Source organism: Malaclemys terrapin, chromosome 12, assembly GCF_027887155.1.
Source record: "Malaclemys terrapin pileata isolate rMalTer1 chromosome 12, rMalTer1.hap1, whole genome shotgun sequence".
In the NCBI taxonomy this organism is placed as follows: domain Eukaryota; kingdom Metazoa; phylum Chordata; order Testudines; family Emydidae; genus Malaclemys; species Malaclemys terrapin.
In genome coordinates this window covers 42,929,104-42,957,015 of record NC_071516.1, presented here as the reverse complement: position 1 = coordinate 42,957,015, position 27,912 = coordinate 42,929,104, and the positions used below count along the sequence as shown (strand labels likewise).

Sequence of the window (27,912 nt, the reverse complement as noted above, 5' to 3'; positions counted from 1 at the left end):
AGTAATGAATTCCCTTGGTAATTCCCTTGGTAATAATTAATTTTCCTCGCTGATCTGAGTTTTTTTCAATGATCTTTAAAACTGGTCAAAAGGTTCTGACTATCAAAATTTGACTAAAATTTATTTATTTATTAATTTCATTTAAAAAAGTTTCTCTTCCCATGTTGCCACCATGTTTAGAAGATGTCAAAGTTTTGCACATGGTAAAATTCTAATTGAAATTGTGAGGGTCATTGCGAGAAATTAAACAAAACATTTATGAATTTCCCTTATTCCCCCCATTTTGATTGACTCTACTTTTCATTCTCTAATTTCTCTGGTTGTGTGAAGACATGCTCTTCTCTACTGTTTTTCTAAAGGCTCCCTTCACCTCTTTGTTCCTCAGAGTGTATATTATGGGGTTCAAGACAGGGGCCACAATTGTGTTCATGAGGGAAATAATTAGATCACTATCTGGGGTGGAGCTAGATTTTGGCCTGAGGTAGGTGATAAGAGCTGTTCCATAGAACAAAGTCACCACCATGAGGTGGGAGGAGCAGGTGGAGAAGGCTTTACGCCTTCCCTCCGCTGACTGGAGTTTAAGGATGGAGGAAATAATGCAGATGTAGGACAGGATTATCAACAAAAAAGGGCTCATGATGAACAGCACCGACACAGTGAAAACCATAATCTCATTTTTGGATGTGTCCGTGCATGCCTAGTTTATTTCACTAGGAGGGTGGTGAAACACTGGAATGCGTTACCTAGGGAGGTGGTGGAGTCTCCTTCCTTGGAGGTTTTTAAGGCCCGGCTTGACAAAGCCCTGGCTGGGATGATTTAGCTGGGAATTGGTCCTGCTTTGAGCAGGGGGTTGGACTAGATGACCTCTTGAGGTCCCTTCCAACTCTGATATTCTATGATTCTATGATTCTATGCCATCTTCACCACTGGTGGGATGTCGCAGAAGAAGTGGTGGATGCGGTTGGAGCCACAAAAGGGCAAGCGGAAGATCCACGTGGTCTGAGCTACTTCCACTGAGATGCCAATGGTCCATGAAGCACCTGCGAGCTGTGCGCACACCCGGCCACTCATGATGGTTCTGTAGTGCAAGGGGTTGCATATGGCTATGTAGCGATCATACGCCATGGCTGCTAGGAGGCAGCATTCTGTGAGGCCCAGGATAGTGAAGACGTACATCTGGGTAGCGCAGCCCACAATGGTGATGGTCTTTTCCTCCACCAGGAGGTGAACCAGCAGCTGAGGGACCACACTACTGGTGTAGCAGATTTCCAAGAATGACAGGTTCACCAGGAAGAAATACATGGGGGTGTGGAGAGATGGGTTTAACTTTATAAGGAAGATAACAAGCAGGTTCCCTATCAGGGTGACCAGGTAGATGACCAGAAGCAACAGAAACAGAACGATTTGCAGCTCGTTAAGGTACGAAAACCCCACCAGGATGAACACATCAGAGATGGTCTGGTTCTCTCCAGGGTCACTCACAGAATAGGTCATCTGTAGGGGCAACATAGAAAGAGAGTGAATCTGAGGAATACCAAACATGTGGATGTGAATCAAACAATTCATACTAGTTTCCTTTCGGTTGTGACACTTGAGAATAAAACCTGCTGCGATTCTGTATATAAATATGTAACTGGGCCCAATCATCATCAGGCGTAAACTGGTGTAGCCACATTGATGTCATTCAAGCGATGCCAATATAAATTACCTGGAGATCCGACCAGTTTGACACCAGTGGAACTACAGCTGATTTACAACAGACGGGGGTCTGATGAATTGACTCTAAATGAGCTACATCAGTTTATACCAGCAATGGAGGTATACCAGTTTCCAGAATCAGGGGTTCTATTCTTCCTCCTCTCCTCTTCAAACTCATCCTTCCTCTTCCTCTTCCTCAATCCTTCCTCTTCAAACACTTTTTTTTCTGTCTACATGAAAATTCAACAAGGGATCAATGTTTTTTTTTCTTTCCCCTCTGAGAGTGTTATGCTACAGCCACATTTATCAAACACGATTTCTCAAATGAGGGCAAATTCTGATATCATTCAGCTCTTAATCACAAGAATTGTTATATGAATGCAAGTATTCCCACTGCAGTTACAACTCACAAAAGTGAGGACTACTCACATGAATAAACTTAGGCAGCTGAGCCCAATATGTTTGAAGCCCTTTGAAGAACGAGAAGCTCGATAAATGTTGAAAACAATGGGAGATGTTGGCGTTTTGTATACTATTAAATGTTATTCTTCTCTAAATATTAGAGAACAATTGAAATCATTCCTGCCTTTATCATCGCAGCATCCCAAATGCATTGGTATCTCTCAGTATACAAAAGAAGACCTAGGGCTGGTGTAAATCTTCCCAGCTCAATGGGTATAAAAAGAGCTATACTGATTTACACCAGTGGAGGATCATTGTCCAATCACTTTGCTATAAAGAACTTTACAAGAAGGAACATCCTACAATGTAAGAAGAAACGTTTTCCACAGATGTTTTACTTCAAGGTTACTTGTTGGCAAGGAACTTCCTAATAACAGGCATGACAATGAAATAATAGAGTTGGAATTAAAATGAGTAACAACAAATACTGTATTTTGCATACCCTTTGCACCTTCAATATGTAGCTCTCAAAGCAACACATCAAATAACAGTGAGCTATTAAGGGGGAAACTGGAATGATAGGGTGAATAGACTGGATTAACACAGCTAGTCGGCATTCTGAGAAATAGAACTGAGGTGTCCTGATACCTGAAACTGCGCCATAACCACAGGACCATTCTCCTGGTAATTCGAGAGAGAGAGAGAGAGAGATTCAAAGGAAATCAGATAGAGAAAATTAAATTAAACAACAAAAGCAAACTTTGATGGCACACTATGCAAAGTGCACTACCTAGAACAATTTAAAACAAAAGGGAATGATGTTCTCTAAATACTGAGATCTGGGGGAGAGGTTGAAATTCTTCTGCCTCTCTTAAGATCTAATTTGGGGAACCTCTATTGATGTTTGTGAGTACTTTCCTCAGCACAACCATTGCAGTACATGCAGAGCTGGCTGGAAAATGGAATTTCCATCTCATGGGAAATTCCAATATTCCAATATTTGTTTTCACCCTGAATTGATATGAAAAGTTGAAATAGTGAAAACCTTAATTTTGATTCAGAAGAGTCCACATGAAATCGAATGGAAAATTGAAAACTGCCATCAACATCAATGTTTTCTCATGGAAAACATCAATATTGATTAAACCATTTTTTTCAGAAGGGATTTGGATTTATTTCTTTATTTGTTGGCTGACATTTGGAGCGGCTCTAAATAAATGTAGAAATTTACTCACCATTAGGAATAAGGTCTGTATAGATGCTTGTCGCTGGTAGTTGAGTGATATTTTCTGAACTCTTCAAGGCATCTGGACACTCCATTAATATACAGGAGAACATGAAAACAATTAAAGAAGTGTACATTATGAGGAGGAAGGTTTGAGAAAAAATCTGCTAAAAGAGACTCTTGGGCAGCAGATCATGTGCAGATCATGTGCCGTGGTTGGTTGCTGGGAGCGGATTCTCTTATTAGAATAGATCAAACTGAGTCCTCCCAGCCGACTGTATTCAGATCCAAATACAAGAACCACTTCAAGAAACAACAAACTAGGACAGATTACAAAGGATGAATATAGGCAAACAACACAGGAATGCAGGGGCAAGGCAAAGGCACAAAATGAGCTCAAACTAGCTACGGGAATAAAGGGAAACAAGAAGACTTTTTATCAATAAATTAGAAGCAAGAAGAAGACCAAAGACAGGGTAGGCCCATTGCTCAGTGAAGAGGGAGAAACAGTAACAGGAAACTTGGAAATGGCAGAGATGCTTAATGACTTCTTTGTTTCGGTCTTCACCGAGAAGTCTGAAGGAATGCCTAACCTAGTGAATGCTAATGGGAAAGGGGTAGGTTTAGCAGATAAAATAAAAAAAAAACAAGTTAAAAATCACTTAGAAAAGTCAGATGCCTGCAAGTCACCAGGGCCTGATGAAATGCATCCTAGAATAGTCAAGGAGCTAATAGAGGAGGTATCTGAGCCTCTAGCTATTATCTTTGGAAAATCATGGGAGATGGGAGAGATTCCAGAAGACTGGAAAAGGGCAAATATAGTGCCCATCTATAAAAAGGGAAATAAAAACAACCCAGGAAACTACAGACCAGTTAGTTTAACTTCTTTGCCAGGGAAGATAATGGAGCAAATAATTAAGGAAATCATCTGCAAACACTTGGAAGGTGGAAAGGTGATAGGGAATAGCCAGCATGGATTTGTAAAGAACAAATTGTGTCAAACCAATTTGATAGCTTTCTTTGATAGGATAACGAGCCTTGTGGATAAGAGAGAAGCTGTGGATGTGGTATACCTAGGCCTTAATAAGACATCTGATACGGTCTCGCATGATATTCTTATTGATAAACTAGGCAAATACAATTAGATGGGGCTACTGTAAGGTGGGTGCATAACTGGCTGGAAAACCGTACTCAGAGAGTTGTTATTAATGGTTCCCAATCCTGCTGGAAAGGCATAACAAGTGGGGTTCCGCAGGGGTCTGTTTTGGGATCGGCTCTGTTCAATATCTTCATTAACGACTTAGATATTGGCATAGAAAGTACGCTTATTAAGTTTGCAGATGATACCAAACTGGGAGGGATTGCAACTGCTTTGGAGGACAGGGTCATAATTCAAAATGATCTGGACAAATTGGAGAAATGGTCTGAGGTAAACAGGATGAAGTTTAACAAAGACAAATGCAAAGTGCTCCACTTAGGAAGGAACAATCAGTTTCACACATACAGAATGGGAAGAGACTGTCTAGGAAGGAGTACGGCAGAAAGGGATCTAGGGGTTATAGTGGACCACAAGCTAAATAGGAGTCAACAGTTTGATGTTGTTGCAAAAAAAGCAAACATGATTCTGGGATGTATTAACAGATGTGTTGTGAGCAAGACACGAGAAGTCATTCTTCCACTCTACTCTGTGCTGGTTAGGCTTCAACTGGAGTATTGTGTCCAGTTCTGGGCACCGCATTTCAATAAAGATGTGGAGAAATTGGAGAGGGTCCAGAGAAGAGCAACAAGAATGATTAAAGGTCTAGAGAATATGACCTATGAAGGAAGGCTGAAAGAATTGGGTTTGTTTAGTTTGGAAAAGAGAAGACTGAGAGGGGACATGATAGCAGTTTTCAGGTATCTAAAAGGGTGTCATAAGGAGGAGGGAGAAAACTTGTTCACCTTAGCCTCTAAGGATAGAACAAGAAGCAATGGGCTTAAACTGCAGCAAGGGAGGTTTAGGTTGGACATTAGGAAAAAGTTCCTAACTGTCAGGGTGGTTAAACACTGGAATAAACTGCCTAGGGAGGTTGTGGAATCTCCATCTCTGGAGATATTTAAGAATAGGTTAGATAAATGTCTATCAGGGATGGTCTAGACAGTATTTGGTCCTGCCCTGAGGGCAGGGGACTGGATTCGATGACCTCTCGAGGTCCCTTCCAGTCCTAGAATCTATGAAAATATGAATTTCCACTCAGACTCAGTGGATGATGATGACAGTTGAAAAACAGAGGGGAGTAAGGACGAGAGGAGGGAGAATCAAGAAACACCAACAATAACAACAAAAATAATAAATATAATTATGGCATGATGATGAGCATGTTTGGTGCTTATTTATAACTTTGGTGGGCCCTATGGAATTATGGGACCAGAATTTCACCTAGTGTAAATTAGCACTGAAGTCACGCTCACGATCTGACCCATGATTATCAAACTAGTTGAATTCAGAATGATAGATTCAGAGACAAATAGATCAATTGATATACTAACAGGTAGACTGCCAGATAGATAGATAGATAGATAGATAGATAGATAGATAGATAGATAGATAGATAGATAGATAGATAGATAGATAATGAACACAGACACAACCCATGTGGTCAAACACACACTACGATTCTCTGCCCATGTATGGAAAATTCAAATGAAGAAACCAATGACATGATCTTGCTCCCATTGCAGACTGGGGCACAACACCCATGGACTTCAGTGGGAGATGGTTGGGGCCTGAAGTCATTCATTTATAACCTACCTTGTTTAAGAAGAGTAGTTCCCTCAACTGGCTGCAGGCACTATATGTGTTGAAGGAAACAGAAGTGTTTTTATTTCATTCACTGGCTTCTGGGACCTACTCCCTGAAGGAAATTTCTTATAATATTCCTCAAAGGAAGAGCAATACTGCCTCAACTTGCAACAAAACAAAATTCACTAGGGTAATCATTTCATAGAAAGTTGTATCATCATCATCATCATCATCATCATCATCATCATCATCATCATCATCATGTGTTTTCTAGATTAAAATAATAATGAGATTCACTAAGTGTGGTAAATTGTGTGACATTATTTTGTCTGGAAAAAGGAATGATTTGTCCAAGGCAACACAACACAAAGAGTCAGGGACAGAGTCAGTAACAACACCCAAGGCTCATGACTCCAGTTCCCTGATGTTCAGACTGTGTGCCTCACTCCTGTCTCAGACCCATGATTAGAACCCAGGAGATCTAATTCCCAATCCCCACTACTCTAAACATTACACCCCACACCCCTCCCAGAGTTGGCAACAGAACCCAGGAGTCCTCACTCTCAGACTCTATTGCTCTTACCAAAGGGTCCAATTCCCTCCTTGAGGACCAGATACAAAGTCCATAGAAGTCAGTGGGACTATTTCCATTGACACCAGTAAGTTTGCAGCAGGACCAGAATCAGGACGAGCTCCCAGTGACATTAGAATAAACCCTATGTGGAAGTTTAGAGGTGCCTGGGGGTAGTGTGCTTCAGGGAATGGGGTGATGGGCTCAGCTGGGAGCACTCTCATTTCTTAGATAGTTCTGACCCCATTACTCCAGCATAGCCATTGGGGGCTAGAGGCTGTGCTACTGCGAGTGGGGTGGGGTGCTCAATTTGGGGCAATCTTCCCCCTTAGTCAGTGTTGCTAGCAATACCCCAGTGTAGCACTAGGGGGCACTAAAATACAGGGATGGGCCTGGAGGGCTCTGTGGGATGTTGTTGATTGAGCCCAATGTCGCAGCTCAGCGGTAGGGGGCGCTGTACTGCTGGAAACAGGGTGGAGGACTTATTAGGGGATGTTCTCCTCTGTGGGTTAGTACTTACCCCAGTGCTCCAGCACAGCTCCAAGGGATGACATGCTGCAAGGAGCTGGGTGGGGTCTTACTTGGGGGGCACTCTTGTCTCTTGGTCCATACTGACCCCCTATGCCTCAGCAGGGCATCACTTGGCCCTGGGCCGCAAGGAGCAGGGTGAGGGGCTCGGCTGTGGACCTGCTCCCATCAGAATCACTGCTTACCACAGTGCCCCAGAATTGTACTCGGCCCTGAGCTGCAGCGGCTGGGTAGGGTGCCTTAATAGATGGCACTCTCCCTTTGGTGTTTGTGCTGGTCTGCAGCGACCCCTCACTGTGGAAGGGGGCATTGGTTTTGGATGAGCTCTAAATGAAGGATCTTTCTGTACCACTCATGGTCATGAACGACTCCGTGGGGTTGTTCACAAGAGGGAGGGGCAACTGTGGTGCTTGCACACACACTCTGAGAATTGCTCATTCCCTCCAGCAGGGGGTAAGTCTCTCTCTCACACACACACACTCTGAGCAGGTCTCCTTCCCTTTTTGTTACCTATTTGCTGTTTGCAACACTTGTGATTATGACAAAACAGTAAACTTACGTTCATTGTTAGTTTACTTACTTATGCTAACTCATTGAGCAACTCCTTCTGTTCAGGCTATAAGGTCTTCTACTTACGCTAATTGCTTGAGCTATTTTTGTATATAGTGCTGTTATAGCCATCTGGGTCCCAGGATACTAGAGACAAAGCTCATGAGGTAATATCTTTTGCTGGACCAACTTCTGTCTTTCTCACCAAGAATAAAAGATATTACCTCATCTACCTTGTCTTTCTAAGTAATTGTTTATGTCTAGATCTTTAGGTCTCTTGTGTTTCTGTTATCAGTTCTCACCCCTTTATCCTTTACTGACTATATAACTATCATTATTGAATGGCTATATAGTCATTGCATGAGCTTCCAGTCTCTCTCTCTTTCACACACACACACACACACACACACACACAATTTCTATATTACATAAGGTGTTCTTTCCTTCCTGTTTTAATCATCTGTTTATCAGTGTTGCATGACATTACACATTCTGCATCTCAGAGGTGCCCCCATTTCAGTGCTCAGTTACAGGGACCACCAGGTACATTTCTCTTTTATGTTCACTTTGATGGCCGGCTAAAGTGCTCTGTGGGCCTGTGTGATGACACCCAAGACAACATGAGACAGAGGTGGTCAGACAAGATAATCTAGAGGTCCCTTTTGTCCTTAAATGCTGTGACTCTCTGACAATATGAAATACATCAGTGATATGTGACCGGAAGTGTTTGGGATGAAGCAAGCACAGATATGATGGAAGTTTATCTTAAAAATAAACAAACGGAATCTCTAGCTGCCAAAAAGCCCCAGAAGAGTAGAAGCGATTATCTGCTGTTTTTTCAAAGACACAAACTACAGCGTCAACTCCGTACGGAAATGTTATTAGGCAACAGCTACAGGCCGTTGCATCATCCTTGTTGCTCTACGTAAAATGTCCATTCAGGGGCCTAGGGGGAAAAGGTTCTGCTCCCGAAGGGGAATTATTTGTGTCCTTATTCTCCAGACACTTATCAAATCTGTGGGGCTAATTTACAGCAACATCTGACTCCTACATCTCCTACTGAAGTCAATGAGACCTCAGCCCCTTTGCAAATCAAGCCAACTCTGAACTGTGATGAATGGAAAATGATCAAGGACCATTCCAGGTCCAGGACTGTCTCCTGCCCTGGCCACACTCACAAGTACAAGGGGAACAGCTCAGCAAAACACACAAGGAAATGTTGCAGAAGCAAATAGTTCCCCTGTTGGAGTAATGAATTTCCTTGCTATTAATTAATCTTCCTTGCTGCTCTGAGGCTGGGGATTGGCTCTGACAACAGGGGAATACACTGCTCTGTGAGAACAAGAGAGTGTAAAGCTGCTGGAGCTGAAAAAGGAAAGTCTTTGACATCATTATGGACCATCGCTTGATCCTTCCCCAACCCTCACCCTCTGCTGCCCCTGGTACCCACTATACAGTATAGCCATCCCTTTTCCGCCATGTCGCTCTGCTGCCCCAGTGCCCCTTTTACAGTATAGTCACCCCTCCTCCATCCCTCACCCTCTGCTCTGCTGCCCCTATTGGCCATGATACAGTATAGCTGCCACTATGTGAACTGAGTATTTTATTTTGTAAGCAATAAAGAGCATTTGTGGATTATATAGCAAAACTGTGTCCAGTATCTGTCTGCTCCCCTATCCCGTAGGGTGACTCCTGTTGCGGGTCTAACACCCCCACCATCTGCTACCCCTAGTGCCCATTATACAGTATAGCCCCCACTTTAATTTTTTTACCTCTGCAAGTGGTCCTTGTTAACTAAGTCACTCCTTTCTCACTGCTGTGACACAGTATAACAGCTAATTTCCTTTCATCCATCATCTGCTGCACTCTGCTGCCTATTATTGATAAATTGTACAGTCAATTGCTTGACAGTCAGGTTTTATTGCTAAAAAAGCCAATCATAGTATAGTACTGGAAAAAGGTTCAATAAGATACCAGTCTCCAAGAAGCTGTCTCATGCATCATTGTTAAATTCACCTTGCAACAGAAGGTGGGCTCCCAAATTTATACATTTCAACTAGGAGTAAGTCTAGTAACAAAACGCTTTCATGGATTGAGAACTGGTTAAAAGACAGGGAACAAAGGTAGTAATAAATGGTAAATTTTCAGAATGGAGAGGAGTAACTAGTGATGTTCCCCAAGGGTCAATCCTAGGACCAGTCCTATTCAACTTATTCATAAATGATCTGGAGAAAGGGGTAAACAGTGAGGTGGCAAAGTTTGCAGATGATACTAAACTGCTCAAGATAGTTAAGACCAAAGCAGATTGTGAAGAACTTCAAAAAGATCTCACAAAACTAAGTGATTTGGCAACAAAATGGCAAATGAAATTTAATGTGGATAAATGTAAAGTAATGCACATTGGAAAAAATAACCCCAACTATACATACAATATGATGAGGGCTAATTTAGCTACAACTAATCAGGAGAAAGATCTTGGAGTCATCATGGATAGTTCTCTGAAGACGTACATGCAGTGTGCAACGGCAGTCAAAAAGGGAAACAGGATGTTAGGAATCATTAAAAAGGGGATAGAGAATAAGATGGAGAATATCTTATTGCCCTTATATAAATCCATGGTACGCCCACATCTTGAATACTGCATACAGATGTGGTCCTCTCATCTCAAAAAAGATATATTGGCATTAGAAAAGGTTCAGAGAAGGGCAACTAAAATGATTAGGGGTTTGGAATGGTTCCCATATGAAGAGAGATTAAAGAGGCTAGGACTTTTCAGCTTGGAAAAGAGGAGACTAAGGGGGAATATGATAGAGGTATAAAAAATCATGAGTGGTGTGGAGAAAGTGAATAAGGAAAAGTTTTTTACTTGTTCCCATAATATAAGAACAAGGGGCCACCAAACAAAATTAATGAGCAGCAGGTTTAAAACAAATAAAAGGAAGTTCTTCTTCACACAGCGCACAGTCAACCTGTGAAACTCCTTGCCTGAGGAGGTTGTGAAGGCTAGGACTCTAACAGGGTTTAAAAGAGAACTGGATACATTCATGGAGGCTAAGTCCATTAATGGCTATTAGCCCAGATTGGTAAGGAGTGGTGTCCCTAGCCTCTGTTTGTCAGAGGGTGGAGATGGATGGCAGAAGAGAGATCACTGATCATTTCCGGGGTGGATGGACCTTTGGTCGGACCCAGTATGACCATTCTTTTGTCTTATGTCTTATGTCACAGAAATCCAGCCTGTCTATTCATCCCTTAACTTCTTGTTCTGAACCATGACCGTCCATATCTTGCTTTTGGACACAGCATTCCACGTCCTGGTCCGTGAAGGTTCCCCACAATTTGTACTAAGCTATTGAATTAATGTATCTTGACTTTTACAAGTTTCTTATCTGCTTATGTTAAATACTAAATTATACTGTTGCTTGGTAATGTGGGGTGTAAGTTAGCATGAGCGCACAGAACACTGGGAAGAACATATGCTAATTCAGCTTGTAGAACTGGCAGGTATTCACATAATGGGGTGTATACTAACTTAACACATATGTGTTCTCTGACAGGACACGGCTTGTTTTTCTGATTATTATTATATGAGGGTCACACCTTTGCTAAATTAATTAACAAAGCAGAGATGAGAGCATTTATGTGGGCTTTACCTTTTTTATCAAATTGTGTACATTGTTGGGAGTGTAGAGTAGGAAACTGAGTCATGCGTTCATCCAATTTAGGCTTAATCAGTTTTGCCTTTATTTAATATAATTTAAAACAGAATTAATCTTACTTATAGTGTTTGGACATACATTTCTGCCTCACAAGTACACATACACTAAGTAAGTGTCTGCCTCACAAATAATAACAGACAAGACAGAATAGGTGAATGGGCCCAAGTTAACACATTCTGGGGTACCAAAAAGTCCTTCCTTCCTCCATGATGTCAGTCCTCCTCACCTGCCTGGATCTCCCGTTCTCCAGTCCATTTTTATATGTATTTTTATATGTATTTTCTTATTTTATATTTATTTTACATATGTATGTATACATATCTTTACATATGTAAGTATGTATTTTGTATATGTGCATATCTATTTTACATATTTTTACATATTTATATGAATGTTCATATATTTGCAAATTTTCTATGGCTTAATTTTCTTCCATTCTTTATCCATTTAATTTTACATAACCTGCACATTACTTATGCACAAATGTTAATCATCTAATGTCTACAATTTTTTTGCTGAATTTGTAGTTTCTGGGTCATGTTGCCCTGGGCCACTCTGCTTCTAAGTTTCCCAGAGAAAGGGATTTTTCTTTTGTTTATTGTTACATGTTCGTACCTCTTACTTACATCTTCCAACACAACAGGTTACTTATCTTGTCAACAATATTATTTTAAACAAATCAGCAAATTATATCAAAGAGATATAACAAAACATCACATACTGCCAGCCAGTGCATCTCAGAGTCTCAATGTATTTTAAGCTTTGAATGAATGCATTATAGGGCTATTTAGGGAAAGAAGGCATATAGTCTTGTAAATGCAGAACTAGATATAGAGGTTTTTAATTTGGTATTTATTATACAGCTGCAATGATATAGGTAGAGAAGCCAACAGAATAGTATCTCTCATCATAAAAATACAGAAAGGAATTTTTATCATATAGTTATACAAAGATGTACCATATACATTGGCATTTGGTGCAATATTGTGATACATTGATATAACCACGTGTAGTTTATGAGTTTATCACACAACTATTATTTTACATTTATAATATAAAATATGTACAGTGCTTCTTTGACTCAAGAATCACCGAGTGAAACTCTCTGTCCTGCGTTAAGCAGAATGTCAGACTAGATGATCAAAATGGTCCCATATGGTCTTTTAATCAATGAATCTATGATATACACAATGATCTGTTAGCATAGACCTCTGAACCTGTCCAAAATGCCATGGAAGTCAAGAGCCAGCTTCAAGAGTTGTTGTGTGATCTGATCAGGTTAGGCATTGAAAGACCCATCAGAGTCTTACATAGGAAACTGTTCATAAGTGCTGAGAAATATTATTTAAAATTAGGAAACAGGGAGCACCGGGGAAATCCATTAGACAGCCAAAAAAACTCAACCCAACCCAACCCAAATCCTAAAATGCTGCAATGGACCGACAGAGCAGGAAAAGGTGAAGCCTAAATGGAGCTCTTGGTAGAGCTGGTTGGAATTTTTCCATCATTAAAATATTGGTGAAAATTGTTAAATTTGCAAAAACCAAGGTGAACATTTTATGAAAGGGTTTTCGTTGTAAGCTTTTTTTTTCTTTGACATTCTAAATTTTGAAGATATTTAAAATTTGGAGTTTTTTGGTAATACAAGTTTCTCTTCCCATTCTCCTGATAGGTTTACAAGTCAAAGTTTTTCAAATGACAAAATTTAAATTAAAGAAGTGAGGGTCATTGGAAGTAATTCAACAAAACATTTATGAATTTCCCTCATTCCCCCTGTTTTAACTAATTCTACTTTTCATTCTCTGTTTTCTCCAATTGTGTGAAAAGATGCTCTTCTCTACTGTTTTTCTAAAGGCTCCCTTCACCTCTTTGTTCCTCAGAGTGTATATTATGGGGTTCAACACAGGTGCCACAACTGTGATCATGAGGGAAATCATTTGATCACTCTCTGGGGTGGAGATAGACTTGGGCCTCAGGTAGGTGAAAAGGGCTGTTCCATAGAACAAAGTCACCACCATGAGGTGGGAGGAGCAGGTGGAGAAGGCTTTAAACCTTCTCTCCACCGATGGCAACTTGAGGATGGTGGAGATAATGCAGATGTAGGACACTGTTATCAACAAAAAAGGGCCCATGATGAACAAAATTGACACAGTTAAGACCATAATCTTATTTTTGGATGTGTCTTTACATGCCATCTTCAGCACCGGTGGGATGTCGCAGAAGAAGTGGTGGATGCGGTTGGAGCCACAGAAGGGCAGACTGAAGATCCAAGTGGTCTGAGCTACTTCCACTGAGATGCTGATGATCCACGAAGCACTCGCAATCTGTGCACATGCACGGCCACTCATGATAGTGCTGTAGTGCAGGGGGTGACATATGGCCACGTAGCGGTCGTAAGCCATGGCTGCTAGGAGGCAGCATTCCGTCAGGCCCATGATAGTGATGACATACATCTGGGCAGCACAGCCCGCAATGGTGATGGTCTTTTGCTCCACCAAGAGGTGAACCAGCAGCTGAGGTACCACACTGCTGGTGTAGCATATTTCCAAGAATGACAGGTTCACCAGGAAGAAATACATGGGGGTGTGGAGTGAGAGGTTTAGCTTTATAAGGAGGATAACAAGCAGATTCCCTATCAGGGCGACAAGGTACGTGACCAGAAGCACCAGAAACAGAACAATTTGCAGCTTGTTAAGGTTTGAAAACCCAACCAGGATGAATACATCAGAGATGGTCTGGTTCTCTCCAGGGTCACTTGCAGAATAGGTCATCTGTAGGGGTGGCAAAGAAAGAGACTGAATCTGAGAAATGCCAAACATGTGGATGCAAATCAAACAATTCATACTGGTTTCCTTTCTGTTGGGATGCTTCAGACTAAAACCTGCTGCAATTCTGTATAGAAATATATAACTGGGCCCAATCATCATCAGGCATAAGCTGGTGGAGCCACATTGATGTCAATCAAGCGATGCCAATATAGATCAGCTGGAGATCCGACCAGTTTGACACCAGTGGAACTACAGCTGATTTACAACACACGGGGGTCTGATAAATTGACTCTAAAGGAGCTACATCAGTTTATACCAGCAAGGGACGTATACCAGTTTCCAGCATCGGGGGTTCTATTCTTTGTCTTTGAACACATTTTTTTTTCTGTCTACATTAAATTTCAAAAAGGGATCGTTTCTCTTTCTTTCTTTCTTTCTTTCTTTCTTTCTTTCTTTCTTTCTTTCTTTCTTTCTTTCTTTCCCCTCTAGGAATGTTATTTTCTAACCATGTTTACCAAAATAAGATTTCGCAAATGAGGGCAATTATTATCAGGCTGGCTCCAGGTTTTCTGCCGCCCCAAGCGGCAAAAAAAAAAAAAAAGCCACAGCAGCGTGATTGCGCCATTCCACTCTTTGGTGGCAATTTGGTGGCAGGTCCTTCGCTCCAAGAGGGACTGAGGGGACCCGCTGCCAAATTACTGCGCTGGAGACCCAGACCTGCTGTCCTGATAGCGGCCAGAGTGCCACCTCTTCGTATTGGCCGCTTGAAGCACCTGCTTCTTTAGGTGGTGCCTGGAGCCGGCCCTGATTATTACTATTTAGCATCCCAGGAAGCTTCTCAGGAAGGTGGGAGTTTAGCATCTTCAAAGTCCTATTGTTCTCCCCAGTGGTCCATCCAGACTGATAGCATTCTGTGTGATGAGCGGTCTCCAGGTGCAAACCAACTTGTAATTGTTACATAGTCAATAGTCCTAACTTCAAAAACAGTAATGATACATGCATACAAATAGGATAATCTCATTCAGCATATCATAAACTTTCCAATGATCTCTCACAAGACCCTCTTGCATAATATACATTTTAGATATACTATAACCATATTATAAAATTATTTCTAGGAAGAATGTGGGGTATAGCATCACACCAGATAGATAGATAGATAGATAGATAGATAAGAATATAGACACAACCCAGGTGCTCACATACACACTAAGATTCTTTGCCAATGTATGGAAAATTCAAATGAAGAAACCAGTGACTTGATCCTTCTCCCATTGCAGACTGGGACAGAACACCATGGAATTCAGTGGGAGAATGGCTGAGGGCTGAAGTAATTCATTTGTAGCCTACCTTGTTTAAGAAGAGTAGTTCCCTCTCCCAGCTGCAGACGCTAAGTGTGTTGAAGGAAAGAGAGGTGTTTTTATTTCATTCACTGGCTTCTGGGACCTACTCCCTAAAGGAAATTTCTTGTAATATTCCTCAGAGGAAGAACAATACTGCCTCAACCTGCAACAAAACAAAATTCACTAGGGGAATAATTTCATAGAAAGTTGTATCATCATCATCATCATCGTGTGTATTTTCTAGATGAAAATCATAATAGGATTTACTAACTGTGGTAAATTGTGTGATATAATTTTGTCTAGAAGAAGGAATGATTTGTCCAAAGCAACACAACACAGAGTCGGGGTTGACTCAGGAACAATGCCCAAGGCTCATGACTCCAGTTTCCTGATGATCAGACTGTGTGCCCCATTCTTGTCTCAGAGCCGTGATTAGAACCCAGCATCTCTGACTCCCAGTCCCAATTGCTCTAAATAGACTGGTCTATAATTTTTGAGATGTCGTCTGCTTCAGAGATAAAATGTGCTATTTATTATGTATTTTGATGTGCTGAATTCAAATATGACCATTAAAACAACTGATTGGCTACTGTTTCTAAGATATTTAAGTTTTTACATTTTATGTCTATGTATATTGTGTAGATAGTAGAGTTTTAATTATAAATTGTAAACCTAGGTCTTTTCATGTGTTTATGGCTGCTTTACATGGTAATATTTCATCTGTCCTGTTTATGTAACACTTTAAAAATCAGCAAAAGGGTTATATAAATAAAATTTATTATGAAACAAAAGGCAAAAAATTATTATGTACATAGTTTAGTCCTATTCAGTGTCTACTCGGCGCTTCTTGGCTTGTCTCTTGTATTCATTAAATGGAGCATCTCTTGTCACTGTCCAGCAATAGTCTGCAAGCATTGATGGGCTCCATTTGCCCTGATAGCGTTTCTCCATTGTTGCAATGTCCTGGTGAAATCGCTCGCCATGCTCGTCGCTCACTGCTCCGCAGTTCAGTGGAAAAAAATCTAGATGAGAGTGCAAAAAGTGTATCTTTAGTGACATGTTGCAAGCAAGGCTTTTATATGCGTTGAGGAGGTTTTCCACCAACAACCTGTAGTTGTCTGCCTTGTTGTTTCTGAGAAAATTTATTGCCACTAACTGGAAGGCTTTCCATGCCGTCTTTTCCTTGCCACGCAGTGCATGGTCAAATGCATCATCTCGAAGAAGTTCACGAATCTGAGGACCAACAAAGACAGCTTCCTTTATCTTAACTTCACTTAACCTTGGAATTTTTCCACGGAGGTACTTGAAAGCTGCTTGTGTTTTGTCAATGGCCTTGACAAAGTTCTTCATGATGTGTAAGGGTGGTAACAAAATCTTCCTTGATTCAACAAGTGGTGGATGCTGAACACTTTTCCTCCCAGGCCCCAATGAGTGTCGGAGTGGCCAGTCTTTCTTGATGTAGTGGGAATCTCTTGCACGACTATCCCATTCGCAGAGAAAACAGCAGTACTTTGTGTATCCAGTCTGCAGACCAAGCAAGAGAGCAACAACCTTCAAATCGCCACAAAGCTGCCACTGATGTTGGTCATAGTTTATGCACCTCAAAAGTTGTTTCATGTTGGATCGTGAACGATGTTGAGGGCTGCCATCACACCATGGATGTTGTTGCAGGCTACAAGATCACATTCCATGAAGAAGAACGGGACAAGATCCTTTTGACGGTCACGGAACATGGAAACCCTAACATCACCTTTCAGGAGATTCCACTGCTGTAGTCTGGAGCCCAACAGCTCTATGTTACTCTTGGGTAGTTCCAAATCCCTGACAAGGTCATTCAGTTCAGCTTGTGTTATGAGGTGTGGTTCAGAGGAGGAGGATGGGAGAAAATGTGGGTCCTGTGACATTGATGGTTCAGGACCAAAGGTTTCATCCTCTTCCTCTTCCTTGTCTGACTCAAGTGAGACTGATTCTGGAGCATCAGGAACCCGCAGTCCTTCTCCGCGGGTACTGGGCGTATAGCTGATGAAATGTTTCGATAATGCACAGTCCACTTTTTCTTCTTTGACACATCTTTCCCAACTGGAGACACCATGCAGAAGTAACAGTTGCTGGTATGATCTGTTGGCTCTCTCCAAATCATTGGCAATGCAAAAGGCATAAATTTCCTTTTCCTGTTCAACCACTGGCGAAGATTTGTTGCACAAGTGTTGCAGAATATGTGTGGGGCCCACCTCTTGTCCTGATCTCCAATTTTGCAGCCAAAATAAAGGTGATAGGCTTTCTTAACCATAGTGGTTATACTGCGCTTTTGTGATGCAAAAGTCACTTCAGCACAAACATAGCAGACGTTATCTGCACTGTTCACACAAGTACGAGGCATCTCTGCTCACTTTGGCTAAACAGAAATGTGTCCCTTTGCAAAATCAAACACTGACAAATAAGACAGCACAACACCGTATGATTTCTAGAGCTGATATAGGGCAATTTGTTCAGCAGAGTGATGTAAGCTTCGTTATGATTGCATCATCCATGACTTCTAGAAGTAACATAATGCAATTCATATCATGTATGACGCAATACCAGCTTCAGATTGCATCATTCATTGTTTTGCCTAAAAAGCAAGTACTGTCCAAACCCAGTCATAGATTTATTCATAGATCCAGTCAAAGATGTCTTTTAGTCATTTCTGGTTTAATTTGAGATCCCTTCCCTCTATAACTCACTTATCCTCCGCCATTCCCAAGTCAAGGGTCATATATACTGACCCAATAGCATATCTTGAAAACTAGAGCCAATCAACAACTTTAAGCATCATTTTCGTTCTCAATGACCCAGAATTAGTAACGTTTGACTACGTTTATTTCAGAAACATTTTGGCTGTAGAGCAGTGATATTGGACTCCACTCCCCTCCCAGAGAAAGGAACAGAACCCAGGAGTCCTCAGTCTTAGAGTCCACTGCCCCAACCATAGAGCCCATTTCCCTCCTAGAGGACCAGATCCAAAACCCATTGAAGTCAATGGAACTATTCCCTTTTACTCCAGTAAGTTTGCAGTGGGACCAGAATCAGGGCTAGTTCCCAGGTGCATTAGAATAAACTCTGTATGGAAGCTGAGAGGTGCTGGGCGTAGTGCGCTTCAGGGAGTGGGGTGATGGGCTCAGCTGTGAGCACTCTCAATTCTAAGACAATGTTGACTCCATTACTTCAGCATGGAAGTAGGAGGCTGTGCTACTGGGAGTGTGGTGGGATTTTCAGTTTGAGGCACACTTCCCCCTTAGTCAGTGCTGGTAGCAATGTCCCAGTGTAGCACCAGTGGGCGCTGATCTATAGGGATGGGCCTGGAGGGCTCTGTGGGATGTTCTCAGCTTCATTGATCCCAATGTCCCTGTTCAGCAGTAAGTGGTGCTGAACAGCAGGGAATAAGGTGGAGGACTCATTAAGGGACATTCTCCTCTGTGGGTCATCTGTTAGTCTTAAAGGTGCCACAAGGCTCTCTGTTGCTTTTTACAGATCCAGACTAACACGGCTACCCCTCTGTACTTAACTCTTTGGGTTGTTTTGAAAGGGGTATTGTAAGGGGTATTCACTCACGAAAGCTTATGCTCCAAGAGTTAGTTATCATCTTCCTTCTCTTCCCCCTCACCATCATCATCACCAGTAGTCATCACACTTACATCTCTATAGCCCACAGCCCAGAATACAATTGTATAATGTGCTATACTGGTGCTACTCTGCACAGGGCCGGTGCAAGGAAGTTTCGTGCCCTACGCGAAACTTCCACCTTGTGCCCCCCCCAGCCCTGTGGGAGCTCCCTGCCCCCACTCTGCCCTGAGTCGCCCCCCAGCGCTGCGGTAGCTGCCCCCCCAGGGGAGCCGCGCGGCACCTCCCCACCCCAGCTCACCGCTGCTCCGCCTCCTCCCCGAGCACGCCGCCCCCACTTTAATTCGTCTCTCAGGCTTGTGGCGCCAAACAACTGGTTGGCGCTGCAAGCCTGGGAGGCAGGAGAAGTGGAGTGGTGACTGCGCGCTCTGGGAGGAACGCTGTAAAAAAAAAAATGGGGGCACCACTTTTTGGAGACCCCAAATCTTGGCGCCCTAAGCAACCGCCTAGTTCACCTTAATGGTAGCACCGGCCCTGACTATGCCTAATGGATAATCAGCAGGGGTTCCCACCACTTTTCCTTATTTGTAGTTCATCACCATAGTAATATTGGGCTGGCCTTCTCCCACAGGCTATTAATCCTTTAACCTCAAGCTTTTAGCTTATACCTTAATTAATTACCATGGCATTCTTGTAGTCAGACACCTGTTGATGTCCTTTACTAAAAATATCCCAACCTGGAAGAAACTAGCATCTTATGATTACCTATCTGCTGTTTGCAACAATCATGATTAAGACAAAACAATAACCAGAGCCTCGTGATGTTTTTTGACTTAAGGTCACTGTTACTTTACTTCCTTATGCCAACTCATTGAGCAACTGCTCCGGTTCAGGCTGGAAAGCCTTCTACTTACCCTAACTGCTTAAGCTATTCTTGTATGCAGTGCTGATGTAGCCATCTGGATCCCAGGATACTAGAGACACAGATCTTTTCCTGGACCAACTTCTGTTTCTCTCACCAACAATAAAAGATATTACCTCACCAACCATGTCTTTCTAAACTACTTTTATAAGTATAGGCCTGTAGGTGTCTTCTGTCTCTCCTATCAGTTCCTCACCCCTGTATCCTTTACTTAAAATATAACTATCATTACTACATGGCTATATACTCACTGCATGGGCTACAAGTCTCACACACGCACACACACGCGCGCACACACACAGCGTTTCTATTTCGCATAAGGTGTTCTTTCCTTCCTGCCTTAATCATCTGTTGAACAGTGTTGCGTGATATTATACATTCTGCATCCCAGAGGTACCTCCATTTCAGTGGCCTGGTACAGGGACCACCAAGTACATTTCTCTTTTATGTTCAGTTTGATGCAAAGCTAAAGTACTCTGTGGGCATGTCTGATGACACCCAAGACATTGTGAGACAGGGGAGGTCAGACAAAATAATCTAAAGATCCCTTTTGTCCTTAAACTCTGTGACTCTCTGACAATATGAAATACACCAGTGAATGTGACCGTAAGTGTTTGGGATGAAGCAAGCACAGATATGGTAGAAGAGAATATTAAAGACAAACAAATGGAATCTCTCGCTGTCAAACAGCCCCAGAAGAGCAGAAGTGATTATCTCATGTTTTTTCAAAGACACAAACTACAGCACTAACTCTGTAAGGAAATGTTGTTAGGCGACAGCTACAGGCCGTTGCATCATCCTTGTTGCTCTACATGAAATGTCCATTCAACAGAAAAGGTTCTGCTCCCGCAGGTGATTTATTTGTGTCCTTATTCTCCAGACACTGATCAAAGCCTTGGGTGTAATTTACAGCAACATTTGAGACCTGCATCTCCCACTGAAATCAATGAGACCTGAGCCCCTTTGCAAGTCAAGTCCATTCTGAACTGTGATGAATGGAAAATTTTCAAGGACCATGGCAGGTCCAGGCATATCTCCTACCTGGCCACATTCATAAGTATAGGGTTAAAAATTCAGCAAAATACGGGGAAATTTTGCATTAGCTCTAATGAATAGATACACTGTTGGAGTAATGAATTCCCTTGGTATTAATTAATCTTATCTACTCTGAGGCTGGGGATTGACTCTTACAACAGGGGAATATACTGCTCTTTGCAAACAAGAGAGTCTAAAGTTGCAGGAACTGAAAAATAAAAGTCTTTGACATAATTTCTGACCACTGCCTGACCCTACCCAGGGCTGGCTCCAGGCACCAGTGCAGCAAGTGCGTGTCTGGGGTGGCAAGCCGCGGGGGGCTGCCTCTTGGTCACTGTGAGGGCGGTAGTGAGGTCGCCTTTGGTGGCGTGCCTGCGGGAGGTCCGCCGGTCCTGCGGATTCGGTGGTAATTTGGTGGCGGGTATGCTGAAGGCGTGGCATCGGCGGACCTCCGGCAGGCACGCCGCCGAATCGGCGTGACCAGCGGACTGCCCGCAGGCGCGCCACTGAAAGCCGCCTGACTGCCACCTGACTGCCATGCTTGGGGCAGCAGAAGACATAGAGCCGCCCCAACCCTACCCAACTTTCAACCTCTGCTGCCCCTTGTGCCCATTATACAGTAAAGCTGACGATTCCCCAACCACATGCAATGCTGCCCCTAGTGTCCATTATACAGTATAGTCCCCACTTTTAATTTTTTACCTTTGCAAGTGGCCCTTGTTAACTAAGTCACTCCTTTCTCACTGCTGTGATACAGTATAACAGATAGTTTCCTGTCATCCATCATCAGCTGCACTCTGCTGCCTATTGTTGATAAATTGGACAGTCAATTGCTTGGCAGTCAGGTTTATTGCTAAAAGTCAATCATTTTGACATTGACAAATTTCCTATCTGCCTCTGCTAAATGCTGAGTTATACTATTGCTTGGTAGTGTGGGGTTCAGGTTAGCATGAGTGAATGGATTACTGGGGAAAACATACGCTAATTCAGCTTGTGTAACTGCCAGGTATTCATATCATCGGTTATATACTAACCCAGGGTAAGCACCCTGATGGGCCAGGCGGGTTTGTTTACCTGCCGCATCAGCAGGTTCGGCTGATCATGGCTCCCACTGGCCGCTCCAGGCCAATGGGGGCTGCGGGAAGGGTGGCCAGCACATCCCTTGGCCCACGCCACTTCCTGCAGCCCCCATTGGCCTGGGCCAGCGAACTCCAGCCAGTGGGAGCTGCGATCGGCTGAAACTGCTGATGCGGCTGGTAAACAAACTGGCTCAGCCCTCCAGGGGCTTTCCCTAGTGGGCCGTGTGCCAAAGGTTGCCGATCCCTGAGTTAGTATATAACCCATGAAATGCATACCTGCCAGTTACACAAGCTGAATTAAATCAAAGTAAACAGAAAATAACAAACCAGTAACGACTTTGTCTGTTCTCCGGCCACCACACTTAAAACTCACTTAAAATCACTACCAGTGTCACAAAGCAATCAACTGTGCACAAATCCTGTTCGACTACGCCACTGTGACAGGTTCGGTCACAGACACCCCCTTGGGGCTATCACCTGGTGTGCTGAGACTACCTCTGAGCCCGTTTTCTCTGCCAGTTTGGTCATTCAGAGCCCTGCCATGTTGAGCCAGACACGCAAGCCTGCTGCAACGCAGACCCAGGGTCTGAACCACACCCCCAAAACTGCAGAGTTCACTGAAAACAGCTTAGCAAGTGTTCCTATCTCCAGCACCCAGACACCCAGCTCCCAATGGGGTCCAAACCGCAAACAAATCTGTTTTACTCTGTAATTGTCCGCCCTCTTTATCACTGATAGAGAGATATGCACAGCTGTTTGCTCCCCCAGGTATTACTCCCCCACTTACTCTGGGTTAATTAATTAATTAATAAAAGTGATTTAATTTAGTATAAACAGTAGGATTTAAGTGGTTCCAAGTAATAACAGACAGAGCAAGGTAAGTTACTAAGTAAAATAAATCAAAATATGCAAGGCTAACTTAATACACTAAGGCTCTCATTACAAATGGTAACTTCTCACCCTAGATATTATCTCAGGTACAATCTCAGGTACAATCCTTTTCAGAGCAACCTTGTAGTTTATGGCCTGGGTCCAGCACTCACTCACACCCCTGTAGTTACAGTTTCTTTCAGGCATCTGTTTGGGGTGGAGAGGCCATCTCTTGAGCCAGCTGAAGACAAAAATGCAGATGCTTACAGGGCCTTTTATATTCTTTCTCTTGTGGGTAGAAACCCCTTTGTTCTTCTGTGCAAAACCACTGCAACAAGATGGAGTTTGTAGCCACCTGGGCAGGTCACATGTCCACGAATGATTCAGCTTTTTGCAGGCCGACGCCATTGTTTACAAGTTAGTTTGAACGTTCCCAGGAAAGCTCAGATGTGGATTGGCGTCTCCCAAAGTCCATTGTTAGTTACATACTCCCAGTTACTTGAACAACCCCTTCACAATATGTTGACCAAACCTCTCTTGTGTGTTTCCTACAGAAAACACTTAAAATACAAGCATAGAGCCTGTGCTCATAACTTCAGTATAAAAATTATACATGCCTACAAATAGGATGAATATATTCAGTAGATCATAACCTTTGCAAAGATATGTTACATGGCATATCTAGCACAAAGCATATTCCAGTTATGTCATATTTACACTCATTAGCATATTTCCATTAACATATAGAGTGCAACATCACACCTACCTTTGCTAAATTAATGTACGAAGCCAAGATGAGGACATTTATGTGGGATTTACCCTGTTTTATCAAATTGTGTAATTGGTTGTTGGGAGTATAGGGGGAAACTGAGTCATGCATCCACACAATTTAGGTTTAATCAGTTTTGCCTTTATTGAATACAATTTCAGACAGAATTAGTGTCACCTATAGTGTCTGGACATAATGTTCTGCCTGACAAGTAATAACAGGCAAGACTGAATAGGTAAATGGGCCCAAGTTACCACATTCCATTAACAAGCCCTTCCTTCTTCCATGATGGTCGTCACCTCCCTGGATCTCCTGGTCTGATCCTTCAATCTCATTGGTCAGTTTCTGCTCCAAAATTTCTCCAGCATTGGGCTCATTTTCATATGTGTTCTCATACATGTTGCCATTCTCAATTGCCCCCAATCTTTTTCCAACACATTATCCATTGAATTTTACAGAGCCTATATATTATTCATACACAAGTATTAATAACCTAATGCCTACAATTTTCTTGCTGAATTTGTAGTTTCTGGGACATGTTGCCCTAGGCCACTCTGTTTCTAAGTTTCTCAGAGAAAGGGAGTTTTTTTTCTTATCATTACATGTATGTAACTCTCACTTCTTCCAACGTGACACATTACTTAACTTCTTAACAATATCATTTTAAACAAATCAGCAAATTCTATCAAAGAGAAATAATAAAAGCCAAGACATATTGCTAGCCAGTGCATCTTAAAAATGCATTATAGGGATATTTAGGGAAAGAAGGCATATAGTCCTGTAATTGCTGAGCTAGGGATAGAGATTTTAAAATTGGTATTTATTATATGTAGGCAGTGATATAGGTAGACAAGCCAACAGAGTAGTATTTCTCATTATAAGAATATACAAATGTATGTTATCATATAGTTATACAAAGATGTACCATATACACAGGCTTTTGGTGCAATATTGTGATACATTGATCGGACCACTTACAGTTATATGAGTTTATAACACAGCTATTATTTTACATATGGAATATAAAATATATACAGTGCTTCCTTGACTCAGGAATCACCAGGTTGAAATTCTCTGCCCTGCGTTAAGCAGGATGTCAAACTAGATGATCAAAATGGTTCTCTATGGCCTTTTAATCAATGAATCTATGGTATGCACCATGATCTGCTAGCATAGGCTCTGAACCTGTGCAAAATGCCATAGAAGTGAATAGCCAGCTCCTCGAGTTGTTGTTTGACCTGATCAGGTTAGGCATTGAAAGATCAATCAGAGTCTTACATAGGAAGCCATTCATAAGTGTTGAGGAATGTTATTTAAAATTAGACCAGAGGGAGCACTGGGGAAATGCAATCAAGAGACAGGCCAAAAAAACCTAATCCAACCCAGCCAAAAACCTAAAATGCTGCACTGGACTGACAGAAGGAAAAGGAGAAACCTAAATGGACTTTTCTTTAGAGCAGGGTGGAATATTTCAACTATGAAAATTTTGATGAAAATTGTTAAATTTGCACACACCAAGTTCAACGTTTCATGAAATGTTTCTCATTTTGAGCTTATTTTTTGCTTTCACATTTCTAATTTTGTAGATATAAAATTAAGAAACTACTTGGATTAAATTTTCTCATTTGATTTTTCAGTGATGTTTAAATCTGGTGAAAAGGTTCTATCAAATTTTCACAAAAATTTAAATATTTAAAATTTTGTCTCATTTTGGTAAGAAAAGTTTCTCTTCCCATTTTCCAGACAGGTTTACAAGAGGTCAAAGGTTTTCAAATGGCAAAATTTCAATTTAAAAAATGAGGGTCATTGGGAGTAATTCAACAAAACATGTATGAATTTCCCTCATTCCCCTGTTTTCATAGACTCATAGACTCATAGACATTAAGGTCAGAAGGGACCATTATGATCATCTGGTCTGACCCCCTGCATGCTGCAGGCCGCAAGACCCTTCCCTGTACTCTACCGTTGAAGTCCCCAGTCCTGTGTTTTAGTGACTTCAATCGGCTGAGACCCTCCTGCTAGTGATCCCTGCCCCATGCTGCGGAGGAAGGCGAAAAACCTCCAGAGGCTCAGCCAATCTACCCTGGAGGAAAATTCCTTCCCGACCCCAAATATGGCGATCAGTAATACCCCGAGCATATAGGCAAGAGTCTCTAGCCTGACCCTTGTTGGCCATTATGTTGTTCATGTACCATTGCTTGGTTTTCCTTGGCTACTATGTTTTATCATTAAACCATTCCCTCCATAAACTTATCCAACTTAATCTTAAAACCAGACAGGTCCGTCGCCCCCACCGTTTCCCTCGGAAGGCCGTTCCAATATTTCACCCCTCTGACGGTCAGAAACCTTCGTCTCTAACTAACTCTATCTTTCATTCTCTGTTTTCTCCGATTGTGTGAAAAGATGCTCTTCTCTACTGTTTTTCTAAAGGCTCCCTTCACGTCTTTGTTCCTCAGAGTGTATATTATGGGGTTCAACACTGGTCCCACAATTGTGTTCATGAGGGAAATCATTTGATTACTTTCCGGGGTGAAGCTAGACTTGAGCCCCAGGTAAGAGATAAGGGCCATTCCATAGAACAATGTCACCACCATGAGGTGAGAGGAGCAGGTGGAGAAGGCTTTATTCCTTCTCTCCACTGATGGCAGCATGAGGATGGTGGAAATAATGCAGATGTAGGACAGGATTATCATCAGGAAAGGGCTCATGATGAACAGCACCGACAGAGTGAAGACTATAATCTCATTTTTGGATGTGTCCGTACATGCCATCTTCAACACTGGTGGGATGTCACAGAAGAAGTGGTGGATGCGGTTGGAGCCACAGAAGGGCAGGCTGAAGATCGAAGTGGTCTGAGCTACTTCCACCGATATGACGATGATCCATGAAGCACCCGCAAGCTGTGCACATGCCCGGCCACTCATGATAGTTTTGTAGTGCAGGAGGTGACAAATGGCCATGTAACGGTCATACGCCATGACTGCTAGGAGGCAGCATTCCGTCAGGCCCATGATGGAGATGACGTACATTTGGGCAGCGCAGCCCGCAATGGTGATGGTCTTTTGCTCCACCAGGAGGTGAATCAGCAGCTGAGGAACCACACTGCTGGTGAAGCAGATTTCCAAGAAAGACAGGTTCACCAGGAAGAAATACATGGGGGTGTGGAGTGAGGGGTTTAGCTTTATAAGCAGGATAACAAGGAGGTTCCCTATCAGAGTGACCAGGTAGATGACCAGAAGCACCAGAAACAGAACGATTTGCAGCTTGTTAAGGTTTGAAAACCCCACCAGGATGAATACTTCAGAGATGGTCTGGTTCTCTCCTGGGTCACTCTCAGAATAGATCATCTGTAGGGGTGGCAAAGAAAGAGACTGAATCTGAGGAATAGGAAACCTGTGGATGTGAATCAAATAATTCATACTAGTTTCCTCTTCAGACTAAAACCTGCTGCAATTCTGTATAGAAGTATGTAACTGGGTCCAATCATCATCAGGCATAAACTGGTGTAGGCACATTGCTGTCAATCAAGCTATGTCAATGTACATCAGCTGGAAATCTGACCACTTTGAGAGCAGTAGAAATACAGGTTATTTACAACAGACGGGGATCTGATAAATTCACTCTAAGGGTACGTCCAGACTACCCACCGGATCGGCGGGAACCGATCGATCTATCAGGGATCGATATATCGTGTCTCATCTAGACGTGATATATCAATCCCCGAACGCACTCCCGTCGTCTCTGGAACTCCACCAAGGAGAGCGGCAGTAGTGGAGTCGACGGGGGAGCCACGGCCGTCGATCTCGCACCATGAGGATGGGAGGTAAGTCGAAATAAGATACGTCAACTTCAGCTTCTCCATTCCCATAGCTGAAGTTGCGTATCTTACATCAACCCCAACCCCTAGTGTAGACCATCCCTAAATAAGCTACATCAGTTTCAACTAGCATTGGAGGTATACCAGTTTCCAGCATCAGGAGTTCTATTCTTCCTCTTCAAACACATTTTTTTTTTCAGTTTACATAAAAATCCAAAAAGGGATCTTTCTTTCTTTC

The 27,912-nt window shown here is 42.4% G+C and overlaps 1 protein-coding gene and 2 pseudogenes across 1 annotated transcript; all 3 read right to left on the bottom strand.

Annotated features, from left to right (window-relative positions):
• Nucleotides 1–307: 307 nt before the first annotated feature.
• On the bottom strand, nucleotides 308–1,494 carry LOC128846653 (olfactory receptor 10A4-like). Its single transcript, XM_054045893.1, has 2 exons — nucleotides 916–1,494; nucleotides 308–697 (listed from the first exon to the last, which is right to left on the bottom strand). The coding sequence occupies exons 1-2, from the start codon at nucleotides 1,492–1,494 to the stop codon at nucleotides 308–310; spliced, it is 969 nt and encodes a 322-aa protein (XP_053901868.1).
• Nucleotides 1,495–13,266: 11,772 nt separating this feature from the next.
• LOC128846922 (olfactory receptor 10A4-like) lies at nucleotides 13,267–14,242 on the bottom strand (annotated as a pseudogene).
• An 11,986-nt stretch (nucleotides 14,243–26,228) lies between these two features.
• On the bottom strand, nucleotides 26,229–27,204 carry LOC128845892 (olfactory receptor 10A4-like; annotated as a pseudogene).
• Nucleotides 27,205–27,912: the final 708 nt, after the last annotated feature.